This window comes from Heliangelus exortis, chromosome 2 (assembly GCF_036169615.1).
Source record: "Heliangelus exortis chromosome 2, bHelExo1.hap1, whole genome shotgun sequence".
NCBI lineage: Eukaryota > Metazoa > Chordata > Aves > Apodiformes > Trochilidae > Heliangelus > Heliangelus exortis.
Genome location: NC_092423.1, coordinates 115,765,728 through 115,787,766, shown reverse-complemented (window position 1 = coordinate 115,787,766; position 22,039 = coordinate 115,765,728). Strand labels below are relative to the sequence as shown.

General features: G+C 44.6%; 1 protein-coding gene across 7 annotated transcripts; it reads right to left on the bottom strand.

Moving 5' to 3' along the window:
- Nucleotides 1-16,462: 16,462 nt before the first annotated feature.
- LOC139793242 (collagen alpha-2(I) chain-like) lies at nucleotides 16,463-21,652 on the bottom strand. Of its 7 annotated transcripts, none has more exons than XM_071737645.1 (2): nucleotides 20,791-21,652; nucleotides 16,463-20,587 (listed from the first exon to the last, which is right to left on the bottom strand). In XM_071737645.1, the coding sequence occupies exon 2, from the start codon at nucleotides 18,911-18,913 to the stop codon at nucleotides 18,104-18,106; it is 810 nt and encodes a 269-aa protein (XP_071593746.1). In that variant the 5' UTR covers nucleotides 18,914-20,587; nucleotides 20,791-21,652; the 3' UTR covers nucleotides 16,463-18,103. The 7 variants fall into 7 exon arrangements, with proteins under 7 accessions (XP_071593746.1, XP_071593747.1, XP_071593750.1 ...); XM_071737646.1 differs by having other exon boundaries at nucleotides 20,814-21,652; XM_071737649.1 differs by having other exon boundaries at nucleotides 20,892-21,652.
- Nucleotides 21,653-22,039: the final 387 nt, after the last annotated feature.

Below are 22,039 nucleotides of genomic sequence, written 5' to 3'. Positions count from 1 at the left end.
CCACGGCTGGGAGGAGGGACGGCAGCCTCTTTTGTTCCCACGTCAAGCATGCAGGGAAACGAATCCTAAGTAGGTAATTCAAGGGGAAACAGCTGCTGAGCTCTCAATTCTCCATGACTCTCTAATTTTGCCTTCTCTTACCGTATTTGCCTGCTGCTGGCTGAATCTGGTCTGCTGATAGAAAAATGCTGTAAACTTCATTGAAAACTACTGTGACTGTTTTGATGCTCATAGAAGAATAAGCTGAAAGGCTTTCTTGAATGTGTGGGGCCAAGGGTGCATAATTTTAAGCTCCTACAAAATAGCACACTAACTTGATTGCCCTAGTCCTGGTCTTTTAAGTCTAACTAAGTACTAAAAACTCTTCCAATTTTGCAATGTGAAGGGATTTTTTCCCCTTCTAAATAGTCCCAGTGCCTGACGTCATGTAAATGTATAAGAATCAAGCTTCACTAAAAAGTAAACAAACATTTAGACATAAAAAGCCAGGCACTTTATCAACAACCTTTCCCATCCAAATAGTGTCTCATTGCTTTTAGGTTAATATCAGGTCTCTTACTCATAAGTTTTGGATATTTTGGTTGACTGTACTTTGGCTTCTTTATCACTTAGCATACCACAAGTGTTCATGAACTCCAGTAAGAAAAACTTAACCTTGAACACTTTGTCCCTATGAGACACTAACTGGCATAGCCAGAGCTATATAAATATAGCCCTGGTGAGGCCAGACCTTAAATACATGTCTTCACTTTTGGGACCCTCAGTACAAGAAGCACATTGAACTGCTGGAGTGTGTCCAGAGAAGAGAACCAAAGCTGGTGAAGGATTTAAAGAACAAATCTTATGAGGAGCTGCTGAGGCAATTGGGGTTGTTTAGCCTAGAGAAATGGAGGCTGAGGGGAGACCTTCATTGGTCTCCACCAACAACCTGAAAGGAAACCTGTAGTAACGTGGATGGTGGTCTCTTCTCCCAAGTAACAAGTGAGAGAACAAGAGGCCTCAAGTTGTGCCAGGGGAGGTTTAGATTGGATATTAGAAACAATTTATTCTCTGAAAGAAATGCCAGGAATTTGAACAGGCTGCTCAGGGAAGTGGTTGAGACGTGTACATGTGGTGCTTAGGGACAAGGTTTAGCAGTGGACTTGGCCATGCTAAGCTAACAGTTGGACTGGATAATCTTAAAGCTCTTTTCTAACCAAAATTATTCTATGAATCCTTATTTCAGCCTTGCAAATAAATTCTGAAACCCTTGCCTGCGCTGACACTGCCATCTGAAGCATCCTGTGCATCATTCCTGGCCCATATTAATTTGTAATGATTTGTAATTTCTAGTAATTGTTCATAGCCTGGTTAACTCTGGCCCTAAGGTGTTTCTGGGCACATAATCGAGAAAGTGAGTACAGTATGGATCGGTTTTGCCCTCTTCCCATGCTACCTATTTCCTGGGGATGTTTGCCACTGTGGTTTCAGGGAGATAAAGGCAGATTTGGAGACTTCTCCTTTTATTTATTTGTGGCTTTACTTGGGCACCTTGCTCCCTTTCCTTTGGGCTGCCATTGCAGGGGTTTCACTCCCAGCGGTTGCTGTGGGGAGGAGCGGAGGTCCCGGGTGTCTGTGTGTGTCTGTCTGTCTGTGTGTCCGTGTGTCTGTCTGTCTGTGTGTCTGTGTGGGAAGCAGAGGGTCCCTCCTCTCCGGGCCGGCGGGTGGTGGCGATGCGCCGAGCGGTCACTAGATGGCACCAGGCGACCGGGATGGAAGCGGGGCCGGGGCCTGAGACGAGGCCTCGGTCGGCGGGCAGCCCCGGGGCCGTCACACCGGCAAGCTCGGGTGTTTTCCCCTCCGGCCGCTCCGTTCCGCTCGGGCCGGGGTTGTAGCTCTTCTCAGACGCTCGGGGGAATGGCGGGGAGCGGAGCGCGGCCTGGCCGGGAGCTGTGGGTCCCAATCAGGCCCTGCCCGCATCCCCCCGCGACGGCACCGGCGGCATCGGGAGACCGAGCCCTTGTGTCCGCCGTGCCCGGAGCAAGGGGCTCGTTTCACAGGGCTGCCAGAAGTTGAAACTGTGTGGGAGCGAAGCGTCAAAGACTCTCAGGAAAATGAAAGCGTCCTTCATCCCCCTACACATCCGACACGAAGGTGAGGTCGGGCACAGCAGCGGCTTCAGGCTGCATTAGGATCACATTGAGGTGTGAGCGGGAGGAGATACGGTCCGAAGTCAAAGAGTAGGTTCCTATTGCCGAAATACTTCTTAGTTGGCTGCTGGACTTCTGAGAGTTTGCATGACCCCGGCCTTTGTTCCAGCACCTTAGTTTGGAGCAGAAAGTTACGGCAAGTTTATCGCGTTTTGGTTCGCGCCACAGGGTGGTCTCAGAGCACACGAACTGTTTTTCTTCAGGATGCAATGAAGAAATCCTGATGGGAAGAAGCACAACTCACACACAAAACCACATCACCTGCTACAGCTGCTTAGACATTCAGACCTTAGGCCAAGATTAGAGACTACAGTGAAAAACCCCGCAGCCAGGCTTTAAATGTGGATGCTCTTGGCTCAAACTTCCACTGTATGGCTCCACTCCTATCACACTTTGTTACGTATTAGATATAGCCTAAATTCACTGCCAGATGGGAAAGATTGTGACCCACAGGGGAAACTGAATGCCTCCAATTTACCTACTTCAAGAAAGCAATGTGGATAAACCCAGTAGAGATGAAAGGCTTCTGTTTTCCATACACACGTAGGCAGTGTGGATATCTCGTTGATTGTACTACCTCTGTTTCGTGTTACTGACTGTTCAGAAAACAGGTTCATTAAAGAATTTTTTTTTCTTTCTTTTCTGGTTCACCTTTGTGGCATGGTCTAAGGCTTTCTAGATCTCCGGACAGGTGTTTATGCATCACTCATGCTGAGTTATGTCAGTTCTGAAGGCTTTTTTTCACTGCAGACTTAGGTTTATCACCATTCCACTTTTAAATCCAAAGCAAAGACTGTGGGGAGCCACTGGGAGACTTAATTCACATACCTCTTACTTGGAAAGACAGTTTCAGAGAACAGAGTTCTTGACGATGGTGGTGCTTTTTTTCTTCAGGCTGACATCTCTTACTAGCTGACTTTTTTTGTTACAATAAACACTCAAATGTAATTCTGGAAATGAATTTTTATTGCTGGGCAACAGAGAGTTAATAATCCTTTATTTATGTAAAGGTTATATTTCCTATATTAATGAAAAATTGTACTTGGTGCATGAAGTTGTGTGGTGAATGCTATGAAGCTGTCAACAATTTGGTAAGTGGGAACCCAGCACCTCTTTTCTATCCCAGGATCATTGCTGAATACATTTAAGGTAATTTATAAAGTCCAAAATACTGGAAGCAGAAACAACAAAATCTGGGTTTCCTACATTACTTTTGCTCCTGCTATCTGAGCTGTCTGCTGTAGTCATGGATGGGAGAAGGATTTCATGTAATATTTCTATGGCTATGCAGCCATGCCACAGGCAGAATGTAATAGGGCTCCCCAGACAACTGTGATTCTGGCATACTCTAATTTTTTCAAGCGTTTGACTTTTTACTGTAGCTCTTGATCTTTCTACTGAGAAACTTGGGGTGAAAAGCCATTCTATTTTTAAGGAAAAATTATCATAAGAACTTTTAAAAATTTTCTTCTGGTAGGATTTTAGTAGGACTACTTGTGTGTTGAAAATTTAGCATTTTCATAAAATGTTGAATTTAACCTTTTTTTTGTGCTCTGATTTTTTTTTACTTGAAATTATATTGAATGAAGTTTTATTGAATGATATTACTCAGTTTTCCCATATTCCTATTTTGAAGGACCAAAACAAAGTGAGAAAGGAACAGGAACCCTGTATTCAAAATCATAATTAACTAATTAAGCTTGTTCTCTGGGCTCCTTTACTGAACTGTGTATCTTACTGAGGTGGGTTGGAATTGCTAGAAAATACTATAATTTTTCTAAACGCTTTGGTTTGAGTAAATATAAATTGTCAAATAAATCTTAGCCTCTGAGCCTAATTTGTAATAATCAAGAATATACTCTGAAGACATGGTTTGAAAAAAAAGTTTATTGTGCTTTATTATTAAATATGGATTGAAGGAAATATGTTGAAGGCAAGTTGTGCCATCACTGCTTAACCCGCTACTATCTTGAAGATTATTTCTGCTGCTTTGTGGGTCTTTTCCATGTGATGCTTGAAAATGCTAATTAATTTCAGGATTGCTGTGTGTATGATATGCTTTGACATACAGAGCAAATTAATAATAATATAATAATCTTTCTAAAATAATGCTGAGAGAAATTTATGTCTCGTGCCAGATGTCAGTTGACTGAGTAATTTAACACACTTGTGTAACTGAAACGTAATAGCTTTTGCTAGCTTGCCGTGCTGCTTAGGGATGTGGATGACAAAATTTATGGGCTTTAGCTATATGCATAATCCAAAAAATTCACTCCCTGTTGCAGGCAATAAGTAGCATCACAAGTGAATTACTATTTTATTTGTTTAAACCAGGAAAAGACGTAGTTCCTCTAAAGGAAGTGCAGTGAATGTAAGACCACGAAAATTGTGGTTTTTTTTTTTTTCTATCAGTAGCTGCAGAGGCCACACCTCCATAAAAGTTATTAAAGCAGCAAAGATAGCACTGTCAGATTAGAAACTGTGCTAGTAGAAGATCTGCTAAGCCTCTGGCAGTGTTTCTTCCTATGTTTTTTTCCCAGTGTAATGGCTCTGAATCTTGCACTTTTTAGATCTGGATGTGATCCTGGCAGTGGAAGTCAGGGAAACTGGGAATCCACCTTGCCAGACTTGAACTGCCTAGAAATCATTCATCCTGAGCTGGATCTCCTCTAGAGCTAATGGAGAGACAGGAGCTCTGGGAGGAGGCTCATACCCAAGAGTTATGTTGGTGGATGAATTGTTCCTTGCAGGAAACCAAAGCTCAGTAAGACAAATATCTCTGTCCTTTCCTGCAAATCATGGTAAAATACAGAACTGAGTGGAGGGTATAGCCTTTGCCTTTGAAAAAAGTAATGGCTTCACAATCATCCTGTAAGTTATGACATTGGGCATTTTTAATTTGCTCTCATTTTACAAGTGCCATACTTAATTGTTTTTGTTTCACTCTTTAAAGCAAGGCTTTAGCAAGCCCTCAGCTCTGAATTCCTTTTAAGAAGTCTTCAAAACTCATGCCCATAGTCCTCTCTGCAATGTCCTAGGGTAGTGGCCAATGAAAGTCCTCCTGGCTCTCCACTCTGCTGCCAGCTCCATGACCCTTCTTTTTCTCTTTGAGAAAGGATAAGCCTTGCAAGGTGTTATTAAGGTTAAGAAGTGTGCGTCTTGTCAAGCTAAATCAAATGCAGTAAACACTTTGTAGTGTAAGGAAAGGAGTTACAAGTTCAGTTTCTGACATTTGCTTCCTTCAACAGAGATTCTGTAATCCCAGCTCCTATGGAAATTGAAGTGTGCTGGATTGAATCCTGGATTTTAACTTGAGTGTGTGTTTTGGTTTTGTTTTGGTTTTGGCTTTGGCTTTTTGTTTGTTTGTTTGGTTGGTTTTGCTGTGTTGTGGTTTTTTAAAGTGTTTTTATGCTTCCCTTTTAGTCTTAAAAATAGCAACTAGTATATCCTGAGGGTATGACACCCAGGAATTTCTCACTCATGCAGTTAGGTACTCAAGTACATCTTTGAAGTCAACAGGTAGAATCCAAGGGATGTGAATGGAAGAGAGGAGGAGTGGAAATTAATTGGTTTAATCAAGAAGGGATGAGAAGTCTGCGAGCAGTACAAGACCACATTATCTACTCCACTCACTCTCCTGCACTGACATTCCAATGATCTGGAAGAGCTGTGACTCAGACATGCAAAAAAGAGCACATGTACCATCCATGACATCTCCAAGAAACCTTTCAAGGATTATGGATGTGCTGGGTTGAGATTACTGTATGTTTAACTATAGCTTTCTTTTGGTCCTCACCCCTTTTGCTTGCATCTGTTTTTTCATTTAAGTCAAGAGGACCTTGAGCGTAGCCCATGCATTTTGTACTTACCAGGGAGAGACCTTGGCCTTGAGGACCTTCTGTGGTGGAGATAAAAAAGAATAGTTACAGTGTGTGCTCAGGCTGTTTAATCAGTCATTTTTGATAGGAAACATTGGACATTCTTATCCTATTGACACATGCTATGATAAACTCCAGGACCCTCAGAGGGTTGGCTAGAAAGCAGCATTTCTCATGAGTAGCCAGCAAGGAACTGATGCTCTGTAAGGCAGCACAGTCTGTACATGCTCTGTGAGCTGATCCCAGTCAAGACCTAGTCATGAATTCTCCTGCACAAAAGCAAGAGCTCAGTACGGGGAAGGGAAAGGTAATTTTGCAAGTGCTGCTCCAACTTTATTGGCTGGAACATGGAGCTGATTATGGCACATGCATAGCGTGAAGTAGTCTGTGTTACTTTCTCTCCTCAAAAGCTATGCTGCAGTGAATGCAAAAGCAGACCCTGCACATAAGCACTGTAAAGATGTAATACCAAAAAAAACCTTTATGATTTCACCCTACCTGATCGACAGATTTCAGTGTTTTCAGATGAGATTATGTAGATAGATGTTCTTGGTACAAGAGATATCTAAAGCCCTGGATCTGCTGATTTCATCTGAGGAGGTTTGCCAGCATCACAGTAAAGCTAAATAATACCTCTGAGGCAAGAACTGTCCGATTTTGATTTGGGATCTTAAATCCAGCTCAGAGGCTCCTCTCACGAAGGTGAAAGAAAAATACTGGTTTTTTTCTGTCTATGATGAAAAAGAGTAGGAACTAGACTCATAGTCTACATCCAGGGCTTTGGTTAACTCATGTTGCTCCAGACAAGCTTTAGTTTGTTTATATCTTCCTGGAGATTTGTCTGAAGTCAGTAAAGATACCTACAAGTACAGGAACACCAACTTTCTTCTGCATAATAAAAGCAATTTAAAGCCAGTCTTCATTCCTTGTAACAACATCTGTGTTTTCTTAAATTATAATGTTGCAGAATTCTTGTTAGACACAACAGGATTGACAGTTTTGATAACAGGCTTGAAAGTCTGCTCGGTGTAAGTCATACCTTCTGCATTATTCTGTCTGGAACCGTGTGCTGTGGTTCTAAGAAGTAATTTGCTTATTTATTGTAACAGCCCATTTAATGGAACTTTAATGAAGAGGAGTCATTATGGCAATTTTAGGTTTCATGTGTGTAGGAGGAATATTGGATCGATGTAATCTGTAACATTTTTAGCTTGGGATTTTATTGCTCTGTTAGTAGAAGGGCTGTGTTTGCAGTCTGCTTTTGTGGTAAGGCCACAAACAGCGTGGTTTCTCAAGATACAAGGACTTGTCAACCATGGCTTGCAGTGGCCTGTTTCTTTTTCCAGTTCTGAGAGGAGAAGAGCTGTGTTGGGTTTGAGAAAACTGCAGTAGCAAGACTTGCCAGCACTCTCTTGGGTGTGTGTGGTGGCTCGCACCCAAATCCTCCCCACCCATCCTCCCCCCCCCAATAACATATGAGAAGTGTCATTTTTTTTCCTCCCTATGAAACAAGCACGAATTTGGAAATCTTAGCACTCTATTTATTTACAAACTTTCTATCTGGCCCTCCCGACTTCATTAAGCTGGTATCTTTAAACCAAACAGGGAGTTCTGAAGATGTCTACTGATGTCTCTAAGATCACCACTGCCATGTTAAGGATGAATATCTAAAAAGAGGACAAATCTCTTTTTTGTGGCAACCAGAGCTGATTAGATTTACATATCAAATGCATTTAGATCTTTTTTTCTTCTGAGTGCCTCTGAACTAAGCCTATTCTTCATGGCATTTGTTAAAATATACCACTTTTGAGCTTACAGGTAGTTTCTGGGCCACTGTAAACTCAGTTATTGAGTTTTAATACAAAGTCCTATATGCTTTTTCTCAGTCCCAGTGTTGCTTTTCCTCCGCCCCTTTATGCTCTTTTTTGTTGCTTATTCCTTCTTTATTCTTTTGTCCTTGGGCAAGTACAACTTGTGGTAGTATTTGCTGAACTGTAGGAGGGAAATACATGAGTTTTGCAAGAGCCCTGCAAATTGTAAGGTCCCTCAAACTGGAAATTCCCACTGTAGCTCTGGAGCTGAGGGGGTGTGGGAATGCATGGCTGGGAATCTTGATGGAGAAAGTGGAAATGGCCTCACGTTGCCACAGTCAGGAAGAAAATAATATCTGGCAATGTGCGGGAGAGCACCTCGGATCAGTGGGGTGGAGGTCAGGCTATAAGGATGGTGATGATTGCACTGGCCATGGACTGGACCCTTTCCACAGCCTCTCCACTGCAGAAGAGCTTGGTCACAGAATTATCCCATTCTTGAGTTTGACACACATGATTTTTGCAGAAAAGAAGGATAAGCGTTGGAGAGTGTTTTAGGAACATCTCTGTTTACTCTCAAGAAGCTTTATCTATCTGAGACTTGCCCACTTTGAACGGGCAGGCACAGGTTTACACCTCCTGCAGACACATGCAAAGGTGTGGGCGTGCTCATGCACTTGTGATCATTTCCAAAAAATGTGACTTGTGATCACTGACCATTTGAGATCATTTCCAAAAACTATTCACGATGTAACCAGTGGCTATGAAATCACAGCAGCAAACTGATAGCTGAGTTGTATGTTGCTATGGATATGATGCTTTGCTTAGGAGAGCAGGTCAAGTTTTCCAAAATAATTACTGATGTAGGGTATTCAGAGGATGACTCTTTCATTGTGTATCTGATTTTCTCAAGTGGTGTGCTTCTGGAAATGAGGCTCTTCAAAGCCATCTTAAGCCTCAACTATCAAAAATATGAAACCATCTTTCGGTATCCTGTTATTTGCCTTCTTAGTGGTAAGATGGGGGAACGTGAAAGAATATGAAAGCAGCACTATTGTGTGAAGACAAATCAAGTGGAATTGTTTATTAAGGAGTTTTTGCTAATACTACTTTAAAGTATCAGGCTGATTCGAGAAGTCATTCACCTTTAAGAACGTACTTAAGTGTATGTTTAAATGCTTTCCTGAACAGAGATGTTTTTCTTAGCTGATATAGTAACAATGGAAGTGGATTAGAACTAAAGGCAAACACCAAGGATATCTTCAGGCTTTAGGAAGTTAAATATAGTTGAAGCACTTTTAGTTAGGTGAAAAGAAGAACTGAAGAAAACCTAGAATGTTTGGAAAGATATTGAAAGATTTTTTTTTCTCTTCTTTTATAAATCCAGTGTTTTAAAACTTCTCTAGACTCATTTGTTTGAGTAGATGTGTTATAAATATATGTGTGTGTGTGTATATACACACATATGTATGTATATATACACACTGTATGCATATGATTTCCAAAATAACACATGGATATGTGTTATTAAATAAGCATGTAGCCTGCAGATATGATGCTGTAGCCTGAAGATGTGGGAGCTGACAGGAAAATTTGGCTATATAATAGTACTTCCCAACAGCATGGTTGACAAAGTTTTCCAGGTGTCCTCTTTCTGAACCACTTTCAACACACTAGGAACAAAAAAAAAGAAAACTATCACAGTAAAATATCACACTTTTTCTCATTTCAGTAGCCAGGCAACCCTGAGATGGTATATTGAGATAATAACTTGGGATCCTGTCCATGAAGCTGTGATCTCTTTAGAGATGCAGATTTTTCCTGTAAGTGATGATGTTTTCCAAGTGTCTTCTAAATAATTCAGAGTCATAAGCCAGAATATGGAAGACTTTAAAGTAAAGAGTGTCACATCATTTTCACTCACTCCTCTTGGTCATATTGTTAAGTTCTTCCTGTGCATTCTTCAGGGTTTTATTTTTCTGAAGATGCTTTTTTTGGTAGAACTTAGACAATTTTTGGCCCTGCAAGAATAGCTGTTTCATTAGTCAAAGAAACTATTAATCAAACTGAAAAAGAAAGAAATTCAGTTCAGGCCTCCAGAACCTCTCCAGCTCTTCTCAGATTTTTTAAATTTTTTTTTTCTGCAAAAGCTTCAGAAAAAATTATCTTCTAACATGATGTTTTCTGATCTTTTCTAGCACTGCAATCACTTTTAAACATGCTGGCTTTCACTAGGGTTACAAGGGCATGGTAACTCTGTGCTACTCCAGCACTTTATCTCCAGTCCATCTCACTCAGGGGCAGAAGGTTGGTTTCACCCAGCTTTACTCCTCATGCCAAACAGCGTTGGTGGTTAAAATCTCACCTTGTCATTCTCAGTCAGAAGAGCAGTGGTTGCTAGTAGGGCAGTTTCTATAATTAAGAAATATGTAGGAATGCTGTGCTAGAGGATTCAAACTCTGAAACACAACAGGGAGATGCAGAATTTGGATGGAGAAGACAGGCAATACTGTTGTGCGTTAGATTGATTTGTGTTGCATTAATAATGTGTGCATACGTAATAAAATAATGTTTCAGTATAATTCTAGCAGATTCACTGCTAGAATTCCACTGCTCATTCTGCAGGGTGTTTTTCAGCAGAATTTCAAAAGATCAGCCATCTTTCTCTTTCATTGGTAAGGCTATCATGACTTCTCTCTGACATTTGTAATTGCTGACAGGAGTCTTTAGAAAACTTTTCCTTCCTGGACTGATCTACTGCTTTGCTTCTTTTCCTGGTCTTTTGAAATTCCAGCTCTGGACATACATAAGCAGAGAAAAGGATTTGTCCTCCTGTTCCTTATCAGCTTCTCGTGTCCTCTCCTTCAAGGCAGGATTTGGGCTGAATTTTCAGTCCAAGAACTCAAGGTTTATTCCTACTCTCCATCTCCTCTGTCCTTCATCCTACTTCATGGCAATCAAGGAAAACATATGCTGTGGTCAGGAATCCAACAGATCCAGCTTCCTCTGACATGCTCAGCAGATATTTCCGTTTTCAGCAGAAAAAAAAGCCTCTTAGAAGGCATTTCTTATTCACTTGAGACCTGTCTGTGGTTCTTGCTTGCTGGGCAGAAATGTTCTTATTTTCTGAGAAGATGAGTGCTTGAACAAAAACAGATGTGTGTGGAGACATAAAAATCGAGTGATTTTTGTGTTTGCCCACAGAATGTTAATGTTTACTGAAAATAAACTTGCTTGCACTAATGTCTTAAGCTGAATCTAAAAGAGTGAGCATACACAAGCGAAGAAAACGCATTATACATATTAAAACATTTTTAGTTTTCACAGTTCTGTTGCTCTTTGAACTGTTTGCCACCATTCTGTGCTTCTCCATACTATGATGTAAATTTCTGAAGGTGCAGAATTATTTCTCTTCACTTAAGTTGGTATAGAATCTCAGTCCTCATTTCTTCTCAGGACCAGCTGCAATCTTCCTAATAAAAACTTGGGTTCTGTATCCCTGATATTCCAGGTAGTTCTGTGGTTTCCACGCAGATGAGCTTGTGAAGTCTTTCATCTTTGCTCCTTCACATCCACACATGAGCCATAAAATAGCCTTCAACTTGCAGGCTCATGTGTCATATCTGGAAAGGCAGCAATGTTTGTAGTCTAAGGTGGTAAAAACAGTCAGGCATTTTCAGTTCTAACCTCTTGTTTTCTTGTATTTAGGATTTCCTCAACGTTTTGCATCCCTGGGTGACTTTTTCCAGTGCTTGCTTTGTCTCCAAAATTGAGGGAAAATAAAAACATCTTTATTATATGAAGGTTTTGTACTACTGAAGCTCGGTTAGGATATAACATGCCTGTATAAACTGCAAGTTGTTTGAAGATGGATTAATATTACTCCAGTTGATACTTGAAGGGTACTCTTTGGTCATATTTTTGAATCCAGATGTGCCCTTGTGCAAACCACCATGCAGACAAAACCAATGGATCTGAGCTCTGCTGTGCATTTAATCATAAACATCAGGATCTGCAGTTCTTTGATTGCCTGCAGTTAAAACAAAACTTTCTAAATGTTCTCCTCTCACTCCACAAAATCTGCAAACAACTCATCTTTGTATTTTCCTTATCTCTTTGCTTAAAATCAGAAAAAATTAATAAAGAAAACCACTTTTGAATCCCTTGGTCTAGAGAATATTAAGAAAGAATTTATTTCCAGGAATATTAACAAAGCCTTAACATAACCTGATTTTCTGTTCCTGTAAACTTAAGAGTATCATCCTCATATTGAATTGTCTTACTATGCAGCTCATTCCTAATGACTGAAGGAACAGTTCAAATAACTTTTTTTTGGTGTAGAAAAGATTTTAGGATTTTTAATAATTTTTTAAATTAAAAAATGCTGATTCACTGAAACCAAACAGTGAAACAGTACATTTTGATAAATTACCCAACTCAAAAATACCTGAATAGATTAAAATACTTTGTTGAGAACATTTTCTTTTATTTGAAAATATTTTTATTTTCTTTTCTTTCCCTGTTCCCCTTTGGTTCTCCATGCTTCTCTCCCTGTTTCTTCCTCTTTTTATCATCCTCTCTTGTTCTTTCTCTCTTGCTCCTGTTCTTTAGCTTTCTCTCATTCATTTTTTCAAAACAACCTTTTATTTTAGAATTGTCATAAATTTAGATCTTTTAAAAACATGGGAAATATTTTGCTTGGTCTAAGGTGAAGTCTGTTCTGGGTTTTGGTGATTTTTTTCTGATTTTTTAAAGATTTCAACATGTTAGAAAAAAAAGATAAGAATAGTCTTAGTAAATTCAGTTACTCACTCTTAAGTTTTTGCTCCCCCCCACCAGTCGTTTGAGAAGCCTGTTAATGAATTTGCCTCCCTTTAGATTACGTTATTGTTTGGGGTTTTTTTCATGCTAGCATTAGTGCTACCATCTTCTGGGAATACTAATTCTTTGCCTATCTCAGTGTTGTTTCTTCTCAGGTATTTGCCAAGAGCCATCATATCTCCCCCCTGACTTCAGCTTTGGTGAGCTGACAAATCAAGTTTTTGCCATCACCTCATGGACCAGAGATTCTTCATCCTCTTTGCCTGACCATGACTGATCAAATTGTACATACCCTTGGTGAAGCCCTCCCTGCACCTGGGGTTACAGCATAAAAAAAATTTTCCTTTAATAGAATCCCAGTGGGCTCTTTTTTTCCAGGTGTGTCACACACACACCTAGCATTCAGATATTACACAACCTAATGATTCCACCCACTGCCTCCAGCCATTTGTAGTCCTAACTTATAAAATTAAATAGTTTCCTTAATTCCAGAGCATGATCTTACACATTCTCATGTGACATTCTATTTCTGTTATTCTTGGTCCTTAAAGTCATTCTGTTCTTTTTTATGTAATATTCCAAAAGTCTGACATTTTTCACAGAACAGGAAGAGTGCTTCTGAACCAGCTCTGCTATTAGCGTGTGCTTCTTCTCTTAATGCAGAATAAATGTTCTATTTTGTTCTTATATAGTATTAGGAAGCCCCTGAATGCATTGAATTGGCTGCACTGTGCCTATAGTGGGAACACTGTCCTTGCTCATACCTCTTATTTGTGTGAGTTGTGGGAACCTTCAGCTCACGTGGATTCAGCTGTCTCAGAGTCTGCCCTATCCTTGCAGTCAGGGGGGCTCTGAGCACATGGGACCCCTCACCCCCTGCCCTACAGAGCTGCAGGGACTGAGCACAGCAGGGACTGCAGGATGTACTGCAGCACCATCTAAAATTAAGGCTTCTTAGAGGGAAGGATGGAATTCCTTGCCAAACGTGTCTGTACTGCATCCTGCGCGCTTCAAATCTTCATCCTGTCTGTTTTAACCTTGCTCATGGTCTTAAGACTCCAACTTCTTCCTAGAAAGTCAAGCTTACTGAAATCAAGGTTGTGAACATGTAAGTACAGAAGGTCTGTCTCAACACTCACATGTTTTGTTTCAGCTTTAGTCTGGCCATGATAAAATTAACAGTTCCTTCTTCTTACCTGACGGGTTAAAATTTGGAATTCTAAGTATTTCTTAAATACTTGTGACCAGAAACCTTTACCTGGTTTTACTGGTTTGTCTAAGGCAGGGAATCTGGCATTTTCATTGCTTGAAATTGATCAGAAGAAATGCAAAGAAGCAAAACTTCCTGTTTTCTTTTGGGGTTTTGGCACCGTTTTGAAGGGAATTATTTATTCTGATTGGCCTTTAGAATTCTCTGCAGAGGGGAGATGAGGACCTATAAATCTTTAAAATAGGTCAACATCTCACTAATTATTGTTTTAATTAGTGAAAACCACATCTTTTTTTTTTTTATTATTATTTTGTTCAATTTATTAGGAGCCAGAGATATCCCAATTTTGCTAATTTGAAAGAAGTTTTGCCCTTGATTCTTAATAGGCTTTACCCAGTCTGTCAGGTTAGTAGGAAGTGTAGAAGGTAAAAAAAATTTACTTGGTGTACCTCTAGCTTTCCTGTCACAGCTACTCTTTTAATTTCAGACACAAATACTAGTAGCCTGAACATACACAACCTAAAGAAGGAACAAATAACAGGAAGATTGTAATTAGCCTTGAAAAACAACAGTGTGAAAGTAAGAGCTTTTTACAGTGACCTGTACACTCACTGAAAAATGTTCTCTCAGTTGACTGCCTCGTGCTCTGGATGTATGGCAGTAAATCAAATCATAAATCTTTAAATGGTCCAAAAATAGATCTATTTAGTGAGATCTGAATGGTGTATGGAGGAAGCTTCAGGTTCAGAAAAGACTGAACAGTTCTTTTATGCAGGTTATGCAAAATGGCATATGACAGCAGTGTGTCATAACCCTCTGAAGCAGGAAAGACCTATGTATGCTAGGTTTTTCCTTATTCCAAGCACTGTAAAGATGTCCTCAAAGGATTCTGCCATTCTCTGCTAGAGTTGCTAAGAAATCAGTGCTATTGCCTTGTTTACTAACTCCTTTACCAGGTGCATTAATTAAGATCAGTTTAAATGTATACTAGTTAGTTGCTGTGAATAGAATAGTTCTTTTATTTTCTTGGACAAAACCTGTTAGTGAGGAGTTAGTAAGCTTAGATTACATTTTAAATACTTCTGTACAAGTACTAGCTGTGTATTTAAGTATATATTATTTCACATGCAACCTGTACTTCACCACCTAATAAACAGAATTACTTTAATGCAGCAAATTACAGACCAACCCTCGCATGAACTGTACATGAAGTTAATTTGGTAGTTTCTTGGTGCTAATCAAATTATCCTTAAGTTACATTAGCAAATACTTTATAGTAACAGTGCATTTCCAGTTTTGTATGTCTTCCCTGTATTCTGATTGTGATTGAATGCTCTAGTCAGATTTTTTTTAGGACTACTTCAAACACACAAATATTTAATATTAAGAAGTGCTGTACTTTTAATACCCACAAAGCTATTAAAGCAGTGCCTGATTAAAAGAGAATTAATTCGTGCTAGACTGCAAATTACTACCTCTATTATCTCACTCCTTAGTTATTGGAGTAATTTATCAGTATCAGCAGGGCTAAGTAATACAGAAGAAATGCAAGGAAGTTTTGTGCAGAGTGTGAAAATGAATCTCATGCTATACCTTGCTGGCTGGCCCATCCACTCCCCTGCACTCTGGGAGTCGCAGTCATGCACCAGGCTTTGAAGTGCCAAACACGATGCTTCTCCTCCGTGTCTCTCAGTGGAAGGGTCTGGGAAGATTCTGCTCCTGGGGGCAAGCTCTGCAGGGGGAAGGAAGAGGGACAGAATTTATTCTGCTGGAGGGCTCACTTTGGGTTTTCGCCTCCTTTACATCTCTCTTAGCCATCACCTTGAATACAGGGGGCAAGGGAAACCATATTAAGAACTGGCGTTTAATCAGCCTGATCCGTGCTCTACATTAAACACTTCATTTTAAGTTTTTTGAAGAATAGACTGGCCTCTGTCTGGGACTGGGCAGTACCTTGAGTTTGACACTTGCTATGGGAGCACCTTTTGTCCCTGAGTGACACTGATACCCCAGACCATGAGCAGGTAGTAGCAGCCTCTTTTTGATGTCTCAGCTGATATTTCACAACGCTGAACTTACGCATAGCCTCGGCTCCCCTCGGGCCGTCACGAACAGATCGCTTTTCACACTCTGCGTCGCAAAACATTTCGGGTGACGGGCACTTAACCTTTTAAAGTCATTTCTGGATGGGAAATGTTCCTTGACTTCCGCCGCGGAAGGAACCAGGGGCTGGGCCGGAGTCCGGTTGCGGCCGCCAGGGGGCGCTGCAGGGGGCGCTGCAGGGGGCGCTGCAGGGGGCGCTGCAGGGGGCGCTGCAGGGGGCGCTGCAGGGGGCGCTGCAGGGGGCGCTGCAGGGGGCGCTGCCGTGGCCCTGCCCAGACGGAGCCTCCTCGCTGCGTTCCCGCAACCCCCCCCGACCCCAGCTGGGGCTGCGCCCTGCCCCCGTGGGACCAGGTTCTTCTCTCCCAGCTCTGGGCAGGCATCTCCTCAGGAAGGAAAAATTAAAAACCTTTTAAAAAAATAAAAAAGTGAAAAGGAGAGGGGGTTGTTTTCTGAACGCTTCTATCTGAAGAGGGGGCTGGCAGGCAGCGCTCCCCATCTCCTCCCCTGTGGGAAGCCGTGATTGAGTTAGCCTCGGAAATCAGGGTACCCCGAGGTAAAACTGCTGAGAGCAAGGCTTTCGGTCTGTTTTCAGAGCAGGAAGGAAAGTGATTAATATTAAATGCAGGTTAGTTTCAGATGCTGCCACCAGAACGTCAATACTCCTGTGGCAGCAAAATGTCATCAGAGGGGGAAGTGCATGGCTCTGGATGTCATGGTCCCTCACCCAGGTCTTCAGACCTTGTTTACACCCATTTTGTATATGCTACATCATCATCACCACTGTTATTATTGCTACCACAATAATAAGACACCATGATAATAAGACAGCAAGATTCACTGCCTCTGGAAGATTTCCAAAAACAGAGCTCTATATACTCCAAAGGAAGTTCCATTTCTTTCCAAGAAATATTTTAAAGGCTACATCGAGCGATTGACTGCATCAGGTTCACTTACATATTTATGTTTCTCTTGCTATAGAATAAGTTTTATAACAAATCTTTAGCGATTATTTCCAAGAAGAAAAAAAGAAGTTAACATAATGCCTCGATGCAGGTGTGGCCAGTTCATTTGTAATCCTTCAGTGAGTTGAACTGTGTGCTTCAGGTCACTCAGGACAAATTGCATTTAAAAGCCCTACCCACTCTACCTTTGTAAGGGTCAGTCTTGGCTGCAGTTTATCCTGGCTCACACACGAACAGGTGAAGGTGTACTTTTCTCTGTTCCCTGTACGGTTCCCCTGAGATCCTGTGAAGCTCTGGGTCTTTAAAAGGAAATATATGCACAGAACAATGATGAATAGAAATTATGAGAATCAGAGGCTGCATAGATACACACAACTGTGCATATATATGTGTGTAGGTAGATGTATATATGTGTACAGGTATCCCAAAGCAAGAAAAGAGAACAGCTCTGTGGCATGGCAGGAGCAGGCAACACATCAGGAGAGACTCAACAACTTGCTGAACTGGAGTAGGACTGAAAGGATGGAGTAACCAATGTGCTTCACCTTTCTGCAGGACCACGCAAGAACAGTTACAAGGAGATGGAGAGTCGAGAGGCTGGGAAAAGGTCAGGAATTGTCCGCTTTATCCCCTTGCAAAGACGACCAGTCAGATCTGAAATCCAGTCTCTGGCAAAAAGAAAAGAAAAAAACAAAAACCAAAAAAACCCAACACTGCAGTCAGTACTGCCTGCTGAGCACAAGGGGAAAGAGGGCAAAGCCCTCCGACCTCCAGGTGGATTGTTTTGTTATTATTGTTATTCCTGTTATTATTGTTACTTAGTTGTTTGCCATATTTAGCGTTTGAGAGCATCCCCTGCCCTTGCTGGCTCTGGCCAGGGTTTGATAGAGGGCAGTGCAGAATTAGGCCTCGGAGATGGGCGCAGACAGAGCCTGGAAGGGAGCGAGACAGAACCCATGCAGATGCTTCAAAGCCTGCTGTTTCAGAGAGGGGGCAGAGGCGGACTTGCCGGGAGGGATGGATGTGCTCTCGGGGACGCCCTCGGGGCAGCGGCTCTGCACCACGCACAGGCGGAGGAACAGGCCGAGCCTCTCCCCTGACCTCTCCGCACCCCTGCCCCGCCCGCCGCTTATCCCCATGCTCTTCCATCCTCTTGAGATGCTGGGGTTTGCTTCCCCTGAGGATGCTTCCAACGCACCGGCCACCCGGTGCCACCGGGACGCGCCTGCTCATCGGGGGCCAGCGATCCCGGCGGGCCGCGGCGGGAGCTCCGTAACGCCGCCAGCACCACGGACAGCTCCGGCAGCATCCCCGATGCCCCGGCCCCCGCCCGGCCCCGCCGCTCCTTTGTTCCGCCGCCAGCAAGGCCCCGCGGAACAAAGGCTTCCGCCGCCGCCGGCGGGGGGCCCCGGCCTCTTCCCTCTCCGCACCCTCCGCTCACCCCGCCGAGGTGGCTCCGCCGCACATGCATCTGCCCCGGCGCCCTCCACCGCCCGTCAGCTGCCCCGCACACCCCACTCCGCTGCCGCCCCTCCGCTCCGCTCCGCTCTCGCAAGCCGCCGCCTTGCTCCTCGCTCCGCCACCCGGCCCCGCTCACAAAGCCCGCACGCCGCTCCGCACCGCTGCCCTCCGGCACCGCTCTGCGCAGTTCTCCCCTCGCCGTGCCCGTACGCTGCCCCTTGCCTGCCGATCCGCTCTGCCCACCCGCGCAACCTCCGCACACTCGTCTTCGAGAATTCACGCTGCCCCTCCGCACCTTTCTCTGATGTAATGGCAGCTCCATTCCCCCAGTGTTCTCCCCTGAGTGCACCAACACTGCACAAGGCTCTGCCGTCCCGCGGCACAGACGCTGCTCCGCTGCCCCTTGAGCACTGCTCCGCTGTCCCTGCGCGCTGCTCCGCTGTCCCTGCGCACCGCTCCGCTGCCCCAGGGCCCACATTCCTCTGGCCCCGCAAGAGGAGGAGCCATTACCGCGCGGGCACTCCTAGCTACCGGCTGGGAGATGCGCAAAGAACAATCCTCGCGATGATAATATTAGAAAACGTATTTATTTCCCATTAATCGACTTTACATGGTTTAAGGCAGGACACAAAGCGAGAGGTCGAGTCGCCACTACCTTCGAAAACCACCATGGCTACCGCACCGCTCCAGTATCCCCCCCCCCACGGCCCCGTTACCTGCTGCTGACAGCTGCCCCAGGGGCCGCCCGTCCCGTGGCAGCGGCGTCTCCTCTTCACTGGGATGAGCCGTTCAGTCCGCCAGTCCTATTTAGTCTCGGTTTCCCTTGGTGAGTACAGGCAGTCGAGCTCTTTCTTTGTTTCTCCTTTTTTTTTTTTCTTTCTTTCTTTCTTTTTTTTTTTTTTTTTTTTTTTTTTTTTTTTTTTTCCACTGATTGCTATTATTTTTATTATTAGCCTTATATTATGTTTTAGCGAGATCTTTCATGCTGCCTTGAGGATCCGCTCTTGGCATTCACCGCGTGCCTTAATTGTATGACATTAAATCAAGGTCCGCTGTGAACACGGAGAGTCAGAGCCCCGGAGCGCTCGCCTCTCTCTCTCTCTCTCTCTCTCTCTCTCTCTCTCTCTTTCTGTGGAAGCAGAAAAGACACTGATCCCCGAAAAAAAAAAATTTAAAAATGGTAATTTCTCTCCGCCCTAGTCCCATCCTGGCCTAGGCTGCATGTAATTTGAATTTTCTTATTAGCCCGTCTGTTGTTTGCAATGCCCAGGAAGCTGCTAAATATGTATCTAATGGATTTAAAAAATTTTAAAAATTGAGCTTGAGCCTATTAAACACTTCCAAGCGACTGCTTTAATTTCGCTAGTGTCTTCGAGTGATTTTAAACGCAGGAGCTTGCTCTGCCCGTCTCGCGGTCTGTGATTTAGCATCCTTGGCTGGGAAGGGACCGTGTCACGCCGGCTGCCTCGGTCCGCCTTGTCCTGCGTCTCCTCTCGGGAGCAGGCGGGGCGAGCCCGCACCCGTAAGAGCATCTCCGCTCCTCTCGCACGGGGAAGGGACGAAGAGGGGGTCTTTCGGCGGTGAAAAATGAAAGGGCAAGACGTGTCATCTTTCTTTGTAAAGAGGAAAAAAAAATTAACTCACTCGCACCTGCCCCTTCCCGGGAGGCAGCCCATATGGCCTGCCTACACTGAACTGTGCGAGTGAGGAAATGAGGGCTGAAGTCATTACAATAATATTTTTTTAAAAAAAAATTAAAAATTAAAAAAAAAACTAGGTTTTTTATTCGTATTACTATTAGTACGCTTATTGCCATCTTTCACCGCTCAGGACGGGGACCATTCCTTCTCGGTGCCGATGGCACTCCGGGGAGGAGAGGGGCGGCCGGACACCGTGCATCGCCCTAGGGGCTCGGCTCCAGCCGGCCCCCAGGAATCGGGCGAGCTGACCTCGACTGCTTCCTCGAAGCCAGGGCCCGGGAGAGAGAGAGGAGGCGGAGCGGGCTGCGCTGCGGCTGCCGCCGGCGGCGGTCGGGCTCCGGCGGCGAGCTGGACTTCCCGCAGACTTCCCAGTAGCTTGCCAGGGCATCCGGGGGCAAACCGGACAGGCGGCCCCGGCCCCCCTCGGCACTGCAGCTCCTGTGTGCGACCGCCTGGAAAACAGACAAAGCGAGAGCATTAGAAAAGGCAAGCGGGGAGGGAAGGAAAAGCAGGCGGGGAGGGAAGGGCGCAGGGAGCCCGCAAGCCGCGCGGTTGCCAATAACAAAAGGGAGAGAGGGGGGAGTCAGAACAGGGGAAGGGCGGGGAGGGAAGGAGAAGGGGAGGAAGGGAAGGAAGGGGGGCCATACGGACTGACGCGGAGCTGGGGTCGGCCCGAACCTTCGGGGCTGCTTGCCCCACGGTCGAGGAGGGACATGGCAGAACGCCCATCACCGCAGCGCTGGGGCTAGCAGGTACCTGGGTCTTCTGCAGCACGCTGGGAACCGACTAGCCGCGGGGAACCGCAGAGGTCAATCTCTCTGCCTGCGGCTGCAAAAATACCCCAGACAACAAACACAGGGGAAAGCTTAAAAAAATAATATAGGGGAGAAAGAAGAAAGAAAAGAATAAAATGGAAGGGGAGGGGGTGAACAGCAGTTCCCCTTTCTTCCTCGAGAGTACGAGAGCAAAGGGCGAAATCCATGAGGAGAAATCCAAGCATCCAAATGAAAATAAGAAATATGAACCGACTCCAAGTATTAAAAAAACAAAGTGATTAAAAATAAAATAGTCAAACCTGCCGAGTGCTGGCGGCTTCTCCGCCAGCCGGAGCCGCAGAGCGCAGGAGAGGAGGAGAGCCCCGCTAGCTGCTTTCGGGGGTAGGAAGCGGTCCGGTCTCTCCCCCTCGCTTGCCGCTCCAGAATTAGGGATTAATGCCTCTCCAGCCAAACAAATAAGGCATCTGCCTTCAGTACAAGAGGATTACACGGGGCTGCTGACGTCACCAGCCAGGCAGATGTTGGCTCCCAAAGTCCTGATCATCTCCCGTGTCCTTGAAACCCGGCACAATCCCAGCCCCTCGTCGCCCGGTCGGGTCCCTGCAAGGTCGAGGGGGACCTGCTCGGAAAGGACCCCTCCGAGCCGCTCTCTCTCAGAACGTCCTCTCGCATCGTGGGGAGAGAAAGGTGTGAAAAGCTGAGTCTGGCAGAAAGTTCAACCCTCCCCCTTCCCGACGGGTCCTCTTTCCCCCATCCCCCCACCCCCGCCTTCCTCCCACCTCCCCAACCTCAATGTCACATGAAGCTGTACAGTCATAGCGAGGAAGAGGAGCCTGGTCTCCGGCTCACCCAGAGGCCACCTTCCCCGCATAGCAGCCGACCCCCCATCACTGCGGCACAGCCGCGCCCCCCTGCCCCACGCAGACCCAGCGTCCGGCCCGTCCCACCCTGGACGCCCAGCAGACACTGGCTGGGCCGATCCCCCTCGGGCTTTGTTCCCGCTGTGCCTGTCCCAGCGCGGCAGCGGCGGGCACCGTACAGGAGCTGCTCCCGGAGCTACGCGGTGCCTCTGCGGCAGGCATGCCCCTTCGGCTGGGCAGCAAGCCCAGCCGGGCTAGGCCGGGCCGT